Source organism: Fomitopsis serialis (assembly GCF_022376445.1).
Source record: "Fomitopsis serialis strain Sig1Antser10 chromosome Unknown B0H18scaffold_9, whole genome shotgun sequence".
In the NCBI taxonomy this organism is placed as follows: Eukaryota; Fungi; Basidiomycota; class Agaricomycetes; order Polyporales; family Fomitopsidaceae; genus Fomitopsis; species Fomitopsis serialis.
In genome coordinates this window covers 490,725-508,120 of record NW_025954969.1, presented here as the reverse complement: position 1 = coordinate 508,120, position 17,396 = coordinate 490,725, and the positions used below count along the sequence as shown (strand labels likewise).

The window sequence follows — 17,396 nt, the reverse complement described above, 5'->3', positions numbered from 1 at the left end:
CTGCAGTCTCGGGTCTGGAAGCAGAGACAACAAGATGTCAGTTAAGGACGTACCTGATATCTCGAGCCTTCGTGCTCGCTGTACCCTTCATTATCATTTATCTTCTATTTTTTTTCCTCGCATCCCCCACATACTGCTCGTGTTGTGCTCTAGTCAGCCCTGTTGCTTGGTGAGTCCCAGTTAGCGCGGCCAAGTTGAGGGTCGCCAGAGCCGCGAGAAGTGAGAAGTTGCAGCGAGACGGCCACTAGGAAGCTCGAGAGTCTGAGACGGAGGGAGTAACCCTCGTGATCATGTTACGGAACACTTCGTGAATGAGACTGAGTGACGGAAGGAACCAGGATGACACGGACAGATGGCGCACAGTCGTTTCGGGAAGTGCTACAGCTGCCTGCCCTAAACGGAAATCCAATCAGACTCCGACATGACACGTCGCCCGCGATGCTCAAGCGTTCAACGTCCTGCAACCCACCCAACGTTTGACCGTCCAACGCGCAAGTCCAATTAATGCAACGTCCAACGTTCTGGTGCATGGCATATGCATCCCACGTCCGATACGGAGCGGCATGGCGCGCAGCGGCGCCGCAGCCTCGAGTCATTGCACGGCTTACGAAGGTGAGTATGGTCCTTCAAGTCTCCTGCCGAGCTTGTCGCTAGAGAACACCGAGCACTAGCAGAGATGATACTGCGCGCACGCACAACGCCTGACTCGGAGGAGCCTGGGCCCTGTGCTTGCCTGCCCGTTCGCCCTCTTGTTCGCCCTCTTGTTCATCCATCTGCCCATTCTTGCCTATACGCGCGCTCGCCTTCTCACTAGCTCGCCGCCCTCGCCTTCTCGACAGCTCTCTGCCCTCGCCTTCTCGTCAGCTGCTCTCTCACTAGCTCGCACTCGCCCGCCTACTCTTGTCTGCCCACCTTCGCTCATTTGCTAGCTCACTCGCTCGCTTGCCCTCCACCCGCCCTCGCCCTCCTTGCTTTATCGCCCGATCCAAAGAAGTGGCATCTCAGTGTGTCGTGTGCTCATCAGACGTCTTCCCCAGCGAACCCACGTTTGCCCAGACGCGTACTTCACAAAATTAACGGAAGGCCAACTGAAAACGATCGACGACATTGAAGAACTGCGCGACCTCGTCGTCCCGGAGGGTATGTTCAGGATTGCGCGGACGAGCAAGGCCGGCAAGAAGGGCGAATCCTCGCGGACGACCAGCAGCACGAAACGGCAGTACGCGCCCTTCCCCTCGCGCTCGCAAATACCCCAGCCCTCGACCAGCTCCCAGTCACAGGCGTCCACAAGCGCGCTCCCGCCGCCTCCGCCAGCGCCCGTCCAAGCGATCAAACACGAGCCACAGCCCGGGCCCTCGACGTCCACGGACTACGAATACCCGCCCGACCTGCAGCACTACCAGCAACAGCTGCATCAATACCCGCAACCCCAAGCATACCCGTCCGTGCAATACCCGCAGGCCGCGCAATACGGGCAGCCCGTCGGCTGGCCAGGCCCCGTCTCCGCACTCCCGCCCGCACCCTCCTCCGACCGAGCGCCGCAGTACTCAATCCCCGCCGAGCTGCAGCCTCCGGTGAGTGGCTACGCCTATGAACCCCAACTACCCTTATCCGCCGCCGACGCCCTAGCTGCCTGCCGTACCCTTCCCCGCGCTCCCCGCTCCCGGGGGCGCGCCGGCGACGTTCCCGCCCAGCGACACGCTCACGATGATCCCGAATCCCGACGACAACCCCTCCGGGCCCGCGCGGCAACTCACCCTTGCTTTCTCGTTGGCTTAGCTCGCTCGCCTGCCTGCTCGTTCGCCCACGCACTCAATGGCCCGCTGCCATCGCCTTCTCGCCCGCTCTCCCTCATGCTCTCATCATCGCCCTCTTACTAGCCTGCCCGCTTTTCTGCCCGCCCATTCGTCCGTTTTCCTGTCCGCATACTTGCACTCACTCTCGCCCACAACCCCCTTAGCATGCACCGCCTCTCGCCCACACTCCCGTGCACCCGTTCGGCCAGCCAGCCGCCCACTTACGCACGCGACTGTCCACGCGATTGCCCATGGACCTACCTACTTGCCAGCGGAACTGGCTTTGTGTATGGTGCCCATGCCCAGCTCGTGTACGCCAGCGAGTACAGTAGTGTATTGTAATTCCATACGACAGACCTGTACACTGTAGAATAAATTGGCACATTTCCGGAATATATTCGCGTCCCATGGAACGATTTGAATGGATAGATCGATGTTCTTGAAGGCCACTTGATCCACGATTACAAGTCTTAATGTCAGCTTAGTACACGACTTAGTCGAGCTTGATTAAGACGGTTCAAGTAGCACGCCCCTTAATAAGAAATGGTACCTCGTTAATTAAGCGCGATCACTTATTCACTGAATGCCCTTGATCGACTTATTAAGGTGTTTAAGCCCCAAATAAGCAACGTGCACATTTGCTGATGCCTACGACGGACATTACCTGGTTGGAGGTCCTGAACGTAGAGGGCGAGATCGCAGCTGAGGTGTTCCGGATCAACACGGTCGGTGGCCAGCCTCCGTCATCTGTGGGTGTTTATTCTCTTAGTTGTCTGACACTCGTCTTCAAGACAAAGGACTGACCTTTGGCACCAGTGCACATACGGCCAGGATACGAACATCTCTGTCAGCTACGTAGCGGAATACGGTGAGTGTCCGTCGCTCGTGACACGTCGTCGATTACCAGCCTAACTTTGATGTTCAGTCTTCTATGGTGGTAGTTTGAATTAGTGTTGAACATCGAATCTGCATATGATGGCATTGCGGCGTTCCTTAGCACAATGATTATCATCGCAACCAGCGAGGCATCGAGGTGTAATATCAATGTGTACTCACAGGCAAGCCACTATATTGCGGCGCGACCAAGCTCGGCAGGGTGAGTAATGTGCTGGGATAGAGGTCAAGTATCCGATACGACGCACGGACCCATGATGATAACCTCAAGATGCATTAATACCGGATACGTGTAAACCAAGAAGGACAGCCAAATGTATATACAGAACAGAACAGATTGCGATGCAAGCTGCTGCAAAAGCAATGCGACGACGATGGAAACAAGCGACAGATGTCGAGGAGCAGCAGGCGGTAAGCATCAGTTAGGCTACACTCGACGTGACGCGCGACGGGGTAATAGGTAGTCAGCAGGCGTACGAATATACGGAGACGGAGACAGAGACCGAGAGGAGAAACGTAGTTGCTACAGCAGAGGGGAGGGCATATGTGATATGATACAAGTGGTATACTCGGCGCGCAGGGGTGCGCTCTTGCAGTGTATGTACGAAGCTTGGAGTCCAGTCCTTGGGATGCGAGCGCGATTCGTGAGTTCCGTTCCTTCTTGCTGTATGTGGGTGCGTGCGGTTGATGAGAGCGACCCGTCTAGAATCCAGTCATGCCCATGTTCATGTTCATGCCCACCTCGTCGAAGGCGGGGAACGCGTCAGTCGCCGCGTCGGCGTAGCCCTCCGTGGCGAACATGTCGTACCCGTCAGCGGCGTGCGCCTGCTGCCCGACCTCCATCGACGAGACCATCTGCTCGAACGAGTGCAGCGGGTGTCCCTCCGCTAAGAGATGCGCCTCCTGCGCGGCCTCCATCTGCGACCACTCCTCCATCTCGACCTGCACGTGTTGGCTCGGGTGCAGCGGCTGCGGCGCTACGACGCCCGCGTCCGCGAGCGAATGATCCGTGAGCGCTGGAGAGCCTGAGAACGCCGAGCTCGCGCCACTCTGCGGCCAGGGAGCGCCATCAAGCGGGCAGACGCCCTCTCCCATGTGCGAGTGTTGAGAGTAATCACCTGCGGCGTAGGCAGAGACGGGCGAGGGCGCGGTGGAGTAGGTCGTCGCGGAGTAGGGGTCGCCTGCGGTCGACGCAGAGTACGGCCCAGTCGGCTGAGAGAAGTCGGTCGAGAGAGGTGGGATGCCCTCGAGCGGGGAGACTTCGAGCCGGAGGCTATGGTTGGGCGCGTAGTTCTGTAGAGGACGTCAATTAAGAGTTCCACAATGGTGGGAGCGGGTACGTACCGAAAAGTCCTTCTGTGGGGCCTGGCCAGAGAGGACGCTCGATCCCTGCGTCAAATAGGCACTTTGGAAAAGCGAGTGGTCAGGTTCGGGATACGACGCCGAGTCTTGGTGCATTGAGTACGATTGAGGCTGCTGCTGCGGGTGGTCGAAGACTGCGCTCGAGAAGGCCCAAGGCTGCGAGGGTATCGGTTGTACGCTCGAGGCGCGACGGTGACCAAGCCAGTTACGGGAGATGCCCGAGATATGGTTAACAGGCGAGGGCGCGCGGGAACCTCCGGCGAACGCGTTCACGAGGAACGGTACAGACGGGATGGCGATCTGGTTGTATGCAGGGAGGGGCACAGAAGACGAGCGGCGGTGGCCAGCGTAGAGGGGTACAGGGTTGTACAAGGGGATGTCGGACTGATCGAGGTAAAGCTGCTCAGTACCGAAAGACATGTCCGGCGACGCAGTCGTGTTCCTCGACTCCCATGCGCGCACAGCGGTCGCAAGCTCCTCGCCCTTCTTCCCGCCAAGCATCAGCTGGGCGACTACGCCCGTGCGGCGCTCGTCGTCGTCAGCCACCGGGGCGGGCAAGGGCTTCTTTTTGGCATCGCGCGCCTTCTTCTTGTCCTTGTTGTGGACAGGCCTGAACTTGTAGTTCGGGTACAGCAGCTTGTGCTCCGCCTTTGCCTTCTTAGCGAGCTGCACCCACTGCTCGCGCTCCTCCCAAGGAAGGGCCCGCCAGATGTTACCTGAAATACGCGACGTACTGTCAGACGATGAGATCAAACAACAAACGAACGACTGACCGATGATCTTCGAGAGCGAGATATGGCTCGTCTCGATCGAACCCGGGACATGTTTCTGACGCACAAAGTCGGCCCGGAAGAGCATGAACGCGTTCGGGGCCTCGGGATGTGGCTGAGCGAGCGGCGCTTGCCAGACGTCGGTCGGCGCTTGGGGTCAGGGGGCGGTGATTGAGAAGGAGGGAAGAGCGAGTCGGCGGGCAAAGGCAGCATCGACTCGTCGAGCAACTCGTCCTGGTCGTTGTAGGTGACGGGGGTCACGTTCGGTGCGAAGGTGACGTTCGGCGATTCGGGAGACGCGTGCGCGCCATACCTTCCAGGCTTGACGTAGGGGAGACCTGACACGAGCCTATGAGCAAGCGTAGGCGGCGCAATGGAGGAGGTATACGCACCAGCAGCCAGTGATGACCGCCTTCGGAGACCGTCGCGGAGACCGACGCGTGATACAGGCATGTTTGCCTATGCTACAATAGGAGTGTGGAAGAAGATACAGACCGGGTCGGGGGCACGTCAGAGGCGCGTGGTCGGGAGTAGGGATACAATAGCGAGGGAAGAAGGGCAGGGGAAGGGCGGGCTCGGCGAAGGGCCCGTTATTGTTCTCGCACTTTATACGGCTCGCCCGCCAGGCCCTATCACGTCCATCGGGCGCGTCTCGCGGAAGAGTTTCCCAGGACCAGGCCCACGCGACCGACGCCACGGGATCGGCCATCTCATCGGGCGTCTCATCGCATGGCCCCCGCCACCCCCCTCAAACACGCATCTATCCATCTCCCCCGTCCCAAATCGCATCGCTGGAAAGCAGAAGGCGAGAAGACTCTGCCACAGCTTGAAAGAGGCTGAGAGATACAGCTCACCAGATCCTAGGATGGTTGCAAGACCTTCGCTGGCAGAGCAGCTTCCGGGGTCCCGCATCTAGAGATCTTCGATTCCGAAGGGTCACCCAAATGCATCCGCTGCATTGTCCCCAAAAGGGACATTCGTTTGTGTGCTGGCCATACACGGTTAGCCCAGCGCGCATGTGGTCGAGGGACACACCTATCCCCCAATTTCATCCCAGGTAATTACTCGTCGTGCTGTCGGGCTACTCCGCGGGGCTGACTCTGGCGTTGCAGCGGGGTGATAAGTCCGAGAGCGATCGCTTGGGGATAACTGTAAACTGGGACGGGCAGGTATGAGTTCGCACCTCTCCCACTATGCTAAGTAACTTGCTGAAAGAGGGCCGGCGACTCACTGGCAGTGGGACGTTCCGTTTGCCACCTTCTCAGCGCGGAGACTGATGCTCAGGCGATGCGCCGCCGCGTCAGCCGCGTACAGTACATCCATTTCGTCTTCAACTCGCATCAGAGCGAAGCTTCCACTGGCGGATTAGTACGTGCCTTGCACAGCCTACTTACAGCCTATGACCGCACTCACATCCCTGCAACCCGTCCCTCGGCAGACTCCGAGCCTCGCTGCAACTCGTGGATTCACCCTTCTCGGCCGCGCCGAGCGCACGCCCAGCCCAGCCAATCGCTGCGCCATCCGCGCCGGAACGAAGGAACCCAATGAACGAAGAGTCCCCTCCACGTGGCCGGCTCCGTGCCCCGTAATAGGCCCCGTCCCGTTGCCGCGTTACCTCGCAACCGAAGGCCTGCATTGTCCAGGAAAGGCAACCCTTATTGAACGTCCCCGGGGCTACTTCGCGCGACGGGCTCGAAGCAAGCCCTCCGCGGGAGAGCATTCTGCTTGGAAACTGGGTCGCACGAGCGGAGCACGTCGCTATGACCGACGTGAAACCTGTTTCAAGGTCTGCCCTGGAAGCCTGCCAGTGCTTACAAGATGTGATGATGCAAGAAGTTCACTGACGATTTCCTGCATGTTAGGCTGGCCGCCTTGCCCTGGCACTGGAAGGCGTCCCATAGGCCGCCACCCCTGGTGCCTATTTTCAGAACGATCAGAAGAGCACAGCCCCACTTGACTGCTCTCCAGGGCCATACCAGTAGCTGACGGATTTTGATATGGTCAGTGCCCCCGGAGGATTCCTATCTGCCATCACATGCGATACTTACTCTGCGGTCGGATGTTGCGTGGGCGTCTCCATAGGAAGCCCATAGTAAAAGGTGGCTGTGCATGAGGTCTTCTTCCACGTTAGTACGTCGGGCTGACAGTTCGCATCAGACTTTTCAACTGCATCTTCCCTTCGCGGCTGAGTACTTACCACTAGTAGACAACACGACCGACTGGTCAGAGCGCGGCCGAAATACCGGCACGCACCCCAACACAGTCATAATACGGCTTTCCATTCGTTTTCCTTCAGCGCCAGCATATTTGCCATCACATCGCACCTCCGACCGTTGGGTTTGCTGTCGGAGCTGACGGGACGCGTTCTAGAACCCGGATTCAACGAACGCGCCCCAAACCCAGGAAACCCCATTTTGGCCATGTGCTCCTGCTAACGTCCAGTAAACCTTCGGGATTTCTGTTATCTCGTGCATCAGGACTTACTGTTCTACCGGACGACGCCTCCGGATGGGTCACTCAAGTGAGGGCTGGCTTTTCCATGTATCTTGTTATGCGAAGCGCACTTCATGGAATAGCTTGTGCTGACTCGCTTAGCCACCGCCAGCGTATCGATTCCAGACGGGCTATGGTCTGGGCTTCGCCGCCGATTGCACTGGCCACCGTCACTCAAGACTAGCGTCCCGGTGACGAGGAGTATAGGGAACCCTCGCTGTGGAATTGTGCAGGTGGATTCATATCGTCGTTTCGTGATATAGCGCCCGTTTGCGCTTGTCGCAGCGCGTTCTTCCCTAAAGGTAAGCGTCGGTCGATGCAGACGCGGTGACGACGGTGGTGAGCCGCCAAACCTTCGACCAACTTGACATCGATGAATCGTCGCATGTCCGACCTGATTGTCGCTGTGCTCCTTCTTTTGACCCACAGCGCACAACCGAAGTGCGTGGATACCTCCCAGAAGCTCGGCGCAGGAAATATCGGCACGAGGTGAGTAGCACACCGTATATTATCGAGCCCGCTTTTTCTTCGCGCGATTGAGACGATTTTCTCTTGCCATGAACGTTGTTGACGTCGCTTGGGCATGCCGCAGTGGGTGGCGCTGCGCACGTTCAGTTTGTTGAACAAGCTGCCTGACCTGATACCTCGCGGAAGGGCTCACATCCTGTTCATTTTCTGCTAGCGGTCCTCTGGGAACGTCCTGGAATACGAGACCAGTCAGCGAATGACGCCGATTGAAGGTGCTTACCGCATTCCCTGCCGATAGCTTTGCATCGCGTACTTGTCGCGAGACTTCGCATTCATTCGTGGTGCTGTTTGACTTGGCAATGTATCCCGACTCGGTGGTACGTCCAATTGCACATCGCCTTCAAGTTGACCTTGTCGCATGCGCTTTGGGTCAGTCGGCGGACCATGAGGACGCGTCTTATGCGGTTGCACGCATATAGTCGCTTTCTTCCTCGCCCGCTTGATACACGAGTTGTCTGCCGGTCGTCTGAGATGCGGAATTGTCAGCACACGATCACCCCGAGTGTGCTATGGCGCTTCTTCAAGAGTGCAGCGAGGGCGATGATGACGGGGGAGAGGAAGGGCGAACCTCGACCCCGCGTTCCAACGCGGCTCTTATACCTCGCGGCCACTCGGGCTGGCAGGAGGCTGACCACCGGGGGCTGTCATTGACAGGTGTCGAACTACGATCGGGTTCTCGACACGGGAAGCTTCCTGCCGGACAGGGAAGGAACGTCGCGACGCCACGAAGGCTGACAGTGGCGTGCGCGAGCGCTTCTGTGCGGTGCGCAGATCGTTCTAGTTATGTCGCTGTCACATCGTCCTAGCGGACCCGATCAAGACCCAATCGGTGAAGTTGCTCGCCGCGTCGCGTGGCTGACCGTCTGCGGTGGGGCAGCCACCGCTGACAGGGTTAGCAATGAAGTCGACAACGGGTTCTATGACAGTAGGCTCTCTGCTTCAATCAGTCGCTCAGTCGGTCGCCCTCGTATGTTGCCATCCTCTGTGACGGTGAATGAAACAGGTGGAGTAGGATTGGGTAGGCTCGATCGACGTGTCCGCCGCCCGGAGGCTGACCGTCAGTCCGGCAGAACTAATCGTTCTTTGTCACGGTGTACAAATACGGCGAATCTGATGTGAGGTATGGAGGACAATATCCGCACAGACCAGTAATTGAGCATAGGATACATACACAAGTGGGTATCTCCACAACTATGGTATCATGCAACCCGTTTGAACCGAGACCATGATCGTCAGCGTCCGTAACAAAGCTCGTGAACAATAATCCGTACGTAGCGGCCAGAGCTCTCATAAGCCAAACAGCCGCCACACGACGAACACCAACGCGACCAGCCCGCCCAGATTCGGCGCATACAGCCGGCCCTGTGCGCTCGCGAACAAGGGCGCAGACGCGCCGATCGTGTCGTTCAAGCAGGTGAGCAGCGTCTGGTCGACCCAGCCCGGCAGCGGCACCGCCGTCGCGTCCGTGTCGTTCCCGAGCGCGTTCGTGTTGTTGTACCCGCCCAGGAGGAGCACCACCGAGCTCGCGCGGTAGTACTGGACCGCCTGCTCCGGCTTCGGCTCGGCGCCCGTCGCGTTGTACAGCGTCGGCGCCGTGGACGACGCGTTGCCGAGCGTGCAGTTGCCGGCGATGGAGTCGATGAGCGAGGCGACGGTGCTGTTGTCGGCGACGATGAAGAAGGTGCTGTTCGAGGTGCTCGACGTGAACGTCGCGTCTGCGAGCGCACCGCCTGGGCGGGTCGTGTTGTCTGGTCGACCGTACTGTAGAACGAGGAAGGAGGCCGTCAGGGGGTTTGGTGCTTTGGTGAGCGCACAGGCTTACCTCGCCGCTGTGCAGATAATGTGGACCAAATCCCGGATAGGCGCCCCACACTACGGGCCAAAAGATGAACGGAAACCCCCTTCCCGCGATACTGCCTCCTGCGAGTCCAGGATAGCCGCTCCCGTATGACCTGAAAAAATTCGTGAGCGACAGAGCCATCGTCAAAGCGATAAGCACTCACCGCGTCCCAAAGACCTGACTTCGGGTGCCTCCTCCCAAGGATCGCCCAGCAAACAGCTGTCCGGAGGGAATCGTCGACACCTTGCCACCACCAAAACCATAAGCCTGGGCAACAGAGCGCCCGCCTGTCGCGCCAGACACAGGCACGCTCTTCGTGGCGCCTGAACCGCTGCCGCCTTTTCCTCCACCGCTGCTGCCGCCGCCCTTCCCACCGCCACCGCCGCCGCCCTTCCCACCACTCCCCTTGCGAGGATAGAGCTCCTGCAGGCTGGGGTCCGAGCGAGGCGGCTGCATGCGGGGTGAAGCCGGGGACATCGAGCGCGGCGTGTGTGGCTAGCAGGTTGCGAAGGATATGCACGAGATGCACGAAGAGAGGGGAGCCCGCCCCGCGAATATGTAGTGTATGGAGCAGAGGAAGGCGATGCGCCGGCTGTGGCCCGAGATCTGGCGTGTCCCCTTAGAGATCGAGGACAGGCACCGTGCCCTTTCCCGATCGGGCACGCCGATCGAGGCGGGCACGAGGCTCGCGGCCGGTCTTCTCTTGGCGCATCACCGCCACAGAACGCCTCAAGCCAGCAATGCATACAGACAACTCTGTTGAGTGTTGGCCTGGTACGCACCTTGTGTGGTTGTGATCGCACGCCATCCGGCTGACCTGGGCGCCGATTTGCGAGGCTACTAGGATTAGTAGTACTACTAGTGTGGCGGCAGCCGCCAACGGCGTGCCCGGGCCTGCCGTGGGACTGTCCTCTAGGATGCTGTGCTGGCTTAGTTGTCCTGGACATATGACGTTCGGCACTGTGGGACTTCTGTCTATGCGAGATGGACTCGCTGAGTACTTACTTATCCTCAAATCCTATCAAGTGAGCGGACAACGCGCTGGCATGACTCGGCATGACCACGGCGCTGACTTCGGGCACTGCCGCCATGCGTATGGTCTGTTTTGACAGCCTTCGCGGGGTCTACAACGCACGGGCCACGTCTTGCGCTCAAGGAAATACGAGCACACAGATGCGTCGAATCTGTGAGTTGTTATGAGCTATCATAGAGCGGTCCAACGGTGGGATACACATTACACCGGTGATTATCGTGCTGCTTATACAGACCATACCGTAGACCATCACACGAGAAGACAATATCATCAACATCGACAAGAAAGGACAACCACACGGCTTGTTAAGCCTCGTCGCAAAGCCTCCACAAGAACCACCACATGACAATCAGCACCGCGAAGTTGGGCGCATGCGCCCTCGCGGGTGCGCCACCAGAGAAAAGAGGGACGGCCCCGCCGATCGTGTCGTGCAGGCATGCCAGCAGACTGTGGTCCACCCAGTCGGGCAGCGCCACCGCGGTAGCGCTCGCATCGCCCCCACCCTCCGCGAGCGCGTTGGTGTTGTTGTACCCGTCCAGGAGCAAGACGACGCTGCTCGCGCGGTAGTACTGCACCGCCTGCTCGGGCTGCGGCTCGGACGCGGTGGCGTTGAACGCCGAAGGCGCGGCCGAGGACCCGCCGCCGAGCGTGCAGTTCTTCGAGACGGAGGTGATGAGCGAGGCGACGGTGCTCTTGTCGGAGATCACGTAGAACGTGCTGTTGGCCGATTTGGACGCGAAGGTCGCCTCCGCGAGCGGGCCGCCGGGTCGGCTCGTGTTCCACGGTGTACCGTACTGATATCCGTCGTGAGCCTAGCAACTACGCAGATCTCGCGGCGAAAACGTACCTCTGGATCGTAGAGATATGGCGCCCCGTATCCCGGACTGTGCCATATGACTGGCCAGTACACGAAGGGGAATCCTCTGCCGGAAACAGTGCCGGCAGGCAAACCCGGATAACCACTGCCATATTCACTGCGCAACGACCAGTCAGCCACTGCCCATTCATTCACGCCGCGCCACATAAGCGGAGACTCACTATGTTCCGTACACCTCCCCACGCGTCCCGCCACCGCTCGCTCGCCCCGCGAACGGCTGGCCCGAAGGTATCACCGAAGAGCTGCCCCCGCCCGAGCCATACGCCTCCGCGTCAGACTCGCCGTCCGTCGCGCCGGAGACGGGCACGTCCTCCGCGCTGCTCTCCCCTTCGCTTCCACTATCACCAGCGTCGCCTCCGTGGCCGCCATCCCCGCCGCCACCATCTCCTCCACCATGCCCTCCGCCACCGCCTTTGCGAGGTAATATCTGTCGAACGAGGGGGGCCACCGGGGACATCTCGTACTCTAAGCGTTGAAGTTGGAGGTGGGTGGGCGGATTGGGGTGGACCTACACGCCTTTTGTAGGACCCACCAAGATCATTCCAGAGGCTATGACATACGGATTCTATCTTTTGTGCAGAGGCGCAGAAACCGGTAAGACAGGTCAAAGTGCGGTTGCTTACACAGGTCCCACAGTCGACGACTTGACGGTCCGAGGCCAAAGCGCACCGTACGCATGGCGGCTTTGGCCACCGCAGGTGGAGAGCCTCGAGGCTTCTCCGAGTCTATGCACTCTGACGCGCGCACGTGCTGGTGTAGAAGCTCCCGTCAATAAGTGCATCGTAGCGGCGCAAGCGCCGATCCCCGACTCCTGCATGGTACACAGCTATTATACTCAGCCTGCCACAGCGGCACCATAGTATATTATGTGTGTATTTAAATAATTGTAAGTACCATCGGAATGGTATGGAGACTCAATTGGAAGCCCTCACGCCCGCGGCGGCTTCGCCGCCCGGGCGTCTCGGGCTTCCACGAGTCTGAGCCACACGGCGAACTTACTTACCGTGATACATACTACAGTACATGCGAGGGCTCTCAACTTAATAGAGGCCCTCCTACCTTTGGGAGGACTTATTCGATGGTCAAAGATCCAGGCGTCCAGATGCAGCCAGAAGCACGGAAGGATCCAACCGCCTCGAGCTGCCTCGTAAGACACTCGAGCATTGCTGCGATACCGCTTATGGAAATTATGAGTCACGTGTTTCCCACGGAGGGAGCGGCATCGCCGGCTGCGAACGACTTATGGTCGACAAAGCCCTCCTCTCTCCCTCCGGTCGGAGTCGGGGATACCACAGCCTCCAGGGACCAGGGCCAGAGTACTCACCTGCTTTGATCCCATGTATGTACGACGGCTGTGGCATCCGAAGATCACTGGAATCACTCCTGAGTTTGGAGTTAGAAGCGTCGATGGGACGTGCTATGCCCTCGGAACCGATGCACCTATGCCGCCCACCGCACAATATGCAGCATAGCCCGCCATATACACCGGATTCGCCATCAAGACCGACATGGTAGGGTGGTGGGGAATGGAACGATGCGAAATGCTGCCACGCAGGACAACTAGAGCAGCGGAGGGCAGCAGACAAGGCCCAGGGAGAAGAGGCGTGCACCGCTTGCGACGTATGTAGTGCCTCATAACCGTTGAGCCCTTCACGTCAAAGGTGCGGTAGTGAATAGCCAATTGCTCCTTACTGGCCGGAGCAATCAGGTACCGTCAGAACAACCAACTATGAGTGTGCAGTGGAATAGCTCAGCCTGCCGCGCCCTACGAAGTTAGATACTACTCACGTACGAGACCCGAGGACGAGCAGCTCAGCTCTATGCAGGCCGAAACGACGTAGCCACTTGGAGGAAGAGGACAAGGACATACGACATATAAGCACAAGACACACCGCTGAGATCTGCCTGTCGGTCCCGAATGTTCATCCTTCGTTGCAGGGTCCTCTGCCATACAAGGGCAAGCAATACAATAATGCACTATCTGCATCTGTAGCTCTTACGAAGCCTACCTTCGTACATGCGCAGGGCGTTGACCAAACAACCGCTGCGGTAGCATTCACCATAAATCATATGGATGCATTGCGTGCGAGATGGCGTAGAAAAACATGACAGTATAGGTAGACCATACAGATATAGACCGCATAGACAAGGTGCCCAGCAATGGGCGTTTTATGCAGCCCTGTACGAACGCAACGGTCAATCAGCGGTATTGCAGAGATTTCAAGGATGGCTTACTTCTTGTGCGACGCCTTGACCGCAGCGACCTTCTCCTTCTTCTCGGCGACACGCTTCTGCAAGACGACACTGCACACCGGTAAGTCCAGATGCTATGATATACGGGAACCAGTGGTAGCACGTACTCGTACTCCGCCTTCTGCTCCTTCTGGCGCTCGAGGCGTCGGCGCTTGAGGGAATGCAGGTGGCGGCGGCGCTGGAGACGGATGGGCGTAACCAATCGCTGGATCTTGGGACTGAGTAGCACATGCACTTGAGTACAAAGATCCAGAAGAGTAGAAGATGGGACTCACGCCTTGGTGTAAGGCTTCGCACCCTCCTTCTTCTGGCTCGTCACCTCTCTCCTGACGACGTACTTCCTGACATCGTCCTCCTTGGACAAGTTGAAGAACTTGCGAATCTTGGTCGCACGCTTGGGACCGAGACGCTTGGGGAGGACGGTGTCCGTCAGGCCAGGGATCTCGTTGTCACCCTGCTTGATGATAACAAGGGAGAGGACGGCGATGTCCGGGCCGACAATGCAGCCGCGCACGGACTTGCGCTTGCGCTCGCCGGTGCGGCGGGGACGGTAGCAGGAGTGGCCGTCGGAGAGCAGAAGGCGCACACGGTGCGGGACGAGGACACCCTGCTTCATGGGGAAACCCTGCTTGTCGTTACCACCGGTGATACGGAAGATGTAGCCCTTCCATTCGTCGCCCAGCGACTCAGCAGAGACTTCGGCGGAAATCCGCTTGTCGTAGAAGACACGGCTATACAACGAAAGTTCAGCACGGCAGTCTCGGAGACAGCAGCGTAGCACACGCACTATTTCCTTTCATCGTCAAAGTCGATGGTCTTTTGTTCCCCGGTTGCGGGGTCTGCAAATGCAAGTTAGACTTCGTACCGTCATCCCGTCGCATCATACTTACTGGCGATGTTGAGCTTCATACTGCGAGAATGACCACAATATTAGCCAGGTCAGCGAGTAGATAGACGAGTAGAACGTACCTTGCAGCGTGAGGGCGTGATCTCCGTCGACGGGGACGACGGCGATAGTCTTGCGCGCGGAGTCGTTTCGGTGTTCAGCACGCGCGGACAAACAGAGCCGCTGCCCAGTGGCGGGTGGCAACAAGGTTTACAGCTGTACAGTTGATCGAAGCCACCAGCCACCACTCCCAGGCACGTGCCTCAGCCTTTCCAGCGACCGCACGACGAGCCCAACGGCACACACGACGCCCAAGCCTCAAGACCACCCCCGCAAAATCTGTAAGTCCTAGCCCGCTACTGCTCCCCGCCGCTGTTTCTCATATCCTGCCCTAGAATCACCATGGGTCGTATGCACGCTCCCGGAAAGGGCATTTGTACGTCTTCACGTTTGGCAGTAGACTGTCGGTGAGGTCTGAAAGTTGCGATCACCACGAACAGCGTCCTCCGCCCTCCCCTACCGCCGCGCTCCCCCTTCCTGGCTGAAGACGACCCCCGAGGATGTCGTCGAGCACATCAACAAGCTCGCCCGCAAGGGTCTGACGCCCTCGCAGATCGGCGTTACCCTCCGCGACTCGCATGGTATCCCCCAAGTGCGCTTCGTCACCGGTAACAAGATCCTGCGTATCCTCAAATCCAATGGTGCGTCAATCGTAGTGGCGGTCGCCTCGCATACGCTCATACATCTGTACATACAGGTCTGGCACCACAGATACCGGAGGATCTCTGGCACCTCGTCAAAAAGGCGGTCGCTGTGCGCAAGCACCTCGAGACGAACCGCAAGGACAAGGACTCCAAGTTCCGCCTCATCTTGATCGAGTCCCGTATCCACCGTCTCGCTCGGTACTACAAGACCAAGCAGCAGATTCCGCCGACGTTCAAGTACGACTCGGCAACTGCTTCTACTCTCATCGCATAAGCGGCGGGTGTTGTACGATTTGATTGGGAGAGTCGGGCGGGCGGTCGAGGCTGCTGGTCTACACTTATGGTATACTGCCTTTCTACATGATGCTATCGCAATGCAAACTTTAGGCCATGCACTTATCTTTTTCGATTACGACGAAAGTGCCTCAAGGTGGTCTGCTCAGTTGTGAGCAGGGTCTGAATCAAGCCTGAATGGGCAGTCGTTGTCCCAGAACCAGTTGAAGCCTTCAAGCTTTAGGCATTATTGAGTACCTGAGTACATGCGTCTATTGATTGTCCACTGCGATGGGCTATTCGTCTTCTACTGTGGTATACGACCTGGTCTCTACAGCTGAATGATACTTCTACGCCGAGTCTGATGCATGGTAGACCACATCTCAGCCCATCATCAGGCCTGCCCAATTGCAAGTGCCTCCTTGACAGTCAACTTCCCCTCTACAACTTGGCGTACAATCTTGAGAGCGTCCTTGAAGTTCGAGAAGAGGATGTGCGGGATGCCTTGCTGTACACAGTATTTGTGCAGGTCGTTCTCGCCGTCCGCCTTCTGCTTCACAAACAGAACATCCGCATGCCTGGCGGCAGACATGTCTAGATGGGCGTATGCATGAGCGGGTCATAGCGTGGAAGAAAACTCAAAACCAACCCGAAACACCATCCCCAAAGAAGAAAATCGTCGGAGGGTTCGGGAGCCTACGGTACGGCAAGATAGCCTGGCTCTTGTCATGGCCGAATCCGCTATGGTTTGCAGGTTGAGGATCGTCGCCAACTAATAGAAGGAGGAATATGTACCTAGACGGATGCCTGTATTGGATCTCCCACTTGCCATCTGGGTGGATGATGATCTCGTTGGAGACGATGTCGATCTTGCTCGCGTCCTCCTCGCCGACAAGGTTTGACAGCACGGCACGGATGAGAGGGGCCATTCCGCTACGCGCATATGCATGTTAGCGCGCGTCCTACATCCGACAGAATGCAATACCTTGAGATGATGACTACCGGGATGCCCGTTGAATCGCAGTAGCGATTGAACTCTTGGAAACCAGAGTCAAGGATGATGTCTGCGATAGCTCTGAGTCATGAACGTGGTGGGTGTGTAAGCACGGTGCTTACGCTTTACGAGCTCTTCCTTGCAGTACTCGAACGAATGGCCCTTCGCCACAACGCTCTCGAGGTCCTCCCGGAAGGCGTCCCGGAAGGTCCGCTCTCCCGCCAAAATCAACTCGTTAAGCTCCCTGCGCTTCTCCCTGCCAAATCCGAGCTCATCCGTCAAGTCTAGATCAGCCACTCGTCAGCGCCGCTCATCCGCACAGATCGCCCAAGAGTTACGCACAATCATTAGAATCGCGCGTCGTGATCGTCCCATCCCTGTAAACGCCATTGAGATCATACGTCCATCGGTCGATGAAGCCGCGTCGAGCAGACATCCGCGATGTCCGGCTCAGGTCGGACGCATCCGTGAAGACGAACCAACCAACCAGTCGGAGAGAACAACAAATTTCTTGTCCTTGTGAAGCGGAGGGTACGGAAGCGTACTCTCGGGAGCTGCGTCACTGGCCATGGCTTGAGTAGTGTTACGGGGGATGGTCAGGGTGGTGGTGGTGATGGTGGTGGTGGTGGTGAGGAGTAGCGATTACTCGGGTCTCAAATTCTCATCTTTTGAGGGCAATTTGAGGGTTCAGAC

The 17,396-nt window shown here is 58.1% G+C and overlaps 7 protein-coding genes across 7 annotated transcripts; 2 read left to right on the top strand and 5 right to left on the bottom strand.

Moving 5' to 3' along the window:
• Positions 1–2,904: 2,904 nt before the first annotated feature.
• Positions 2,905–5,064, bottom strand: B0H18DRAFT_674847 (uncharacterized protein). The gene is made up of 3 exons (XM_048039112.1): positions 4,826–5,064; positions 4,035–4,768; positions 2,905–3,983 (listed from the first exon to the last, which is right to left on the bottom strand). Exons 1-3 carry the CDS (start codon positions 4,908–4,910, stop codon positions 3,393–3,395), a joined length of 1,410 nt encoding a protein of 469 aa, XP_047897669.1. The 5' UTR covers positions 4,911–5,064; the 3' UTR covers positions 2,905–3,392.
• Positions 5,065–6,048: 984 nt separating this feature from the next.
• B0H18DRAFT_674929 (uncharacterized protein) lies at positions 6,049–6,903 on the top strand. Its single transcript, XM_048039114.1, has 2 exons — positions 6,049–6,190; positions 6,261–6,903. The coding sequence occupies exons 1-2, from the start codon at positions 6,110–6,112 to the stop codon at positions 6,777–6,779; spliced, it is 600 nt and encodes a 199-aa protein (XP_047897668.1). The 5' UTR covers positions 6,049–6,109; the 3' UTR covers positions 6,780–6,903.
• A 2,227-nt stretch (positions 6,904–9,130) lies between these two features.
• B0H18DRAFT_870915 (uncharacterized protein) lies at positions 9,131–10,139 on the bottom strand (the record flags this gene model as incomplete). The annotated part of the gene is made up of 3 exons (XM_048040128.1): positions 9,131–9,604; positions 9,666–9,795; positions 9,847–10,139. The coding sequence occupies 3 exons, from the start codon at positions 10,137–10,139 to the stop codon at positions 9,131–9,133; spliced, it is 897 nt and encodes a 298-aa protein (XP_047897667.1).
• Positions 10,140–10,856: 717 nt separating this feature from the next.
• On the bottom strand, positions 10,857–12,333 carry B0H18DRAFT_985213 (uncharacterized protein). Its single transcript, XM_048044724.1, has 3 exons — positions 11,755–12,333; positions 11,564–11,690; positions 10,857–11,510 (listed from the first exon to the last, which is right to left on the bottom strand). Exons 1-3 carry the CDS (start codon positions 12,048–12,050, stop codon positions 11,022–11,024), a joined length of 912 nt encoding a protein of 303 aa, XP_047897666.1. The 5' UTR covers positions 12,051–12,333; the 3' UTR covers positions 10,857–11,021.
• A 1,154-nt stretch (positions 12,334–13,487) lies between these two features.
• Positions 13,488–14,931, bottom strand: B0H18DRAFT_674729 (ribosomal protein S6e). Its single transcript, XM_048039111.1, has 7 exons — positions 14,816–14,931; positions 14,737–14,756; positions 14,634–14,685; positions 14,122–14,577; positions 13,954–14,064; positions 13,822–13,897; positions 13,488–13,759 (listed from the first exon to the last, which is right to left on the bottom strand). The coding sequence occupies exons 2-6, from the start codon at positions 14,753–14,755 to the stop codon at positions 13,825–13,827; spliced, it is 711 nt and encodes a 236-aa protein (XP_047897665.1). The 5' UTR covers position 14,756; positions 14,816–14,931; the 3' UTR covers positions 13,488–13,759; positions 13,822–13,824.
• A 74-nt stretch (positions 14,932–15,005) lies between these two features.
• B0H18DRAFT_985207 (ribosomal S13/S15 N-terminal domain-containing protein) lies at positions 15,006–15,842 on the top strand. The gene is made up of 4 exons (XM_048044723.1): positions 15,006–15,073; positions 15,128–15,168; positions 15,233–15,433; positions 15,490–15,842. Exons 2-4 carry the CDS (start codon positions 15,135–15,137, stop codon positions 15,708–15,710), a joined length of 456 nt encoding a protein of 151 aa, XP_047897664.1. The 5' UTR covers positions 15,006–15,073; positions 15,128–15,134; the 3' UTR covers positions 15,711–15,842.
• Positions 15,843–15,933: 91 nt separating this feature from the next.
• Positions 15,934–17,393, bottom strand: B0H18DRAFT_985205 (HAD-like domain-containing protein). The gene is made up of 7 exons (XM_048044722.1): positions 17,191–17,393; positions 17,046–17,080; positions 16,826–16,987; positions 16,695–16,773; positions 16,505–16,642; positions 16,359–16,450; positions 15,934–16,303 (listed from the first exon to the last, which is right to left on the bottom strand). Exons 1-7 carry the CDS (start codon positions 17,271–17,273, stop codon positions 16,104–16,106), a joined length of 789 nt encoding a protein of 262 aa, XP_047897663.1. The 5' UTR covers positions 17,274–17,393; the 3' UTR covers positions 15,934–16,103.
• Between the last annotated feature and the right edge of the window lie 3 nt (positions 17,394–17,396).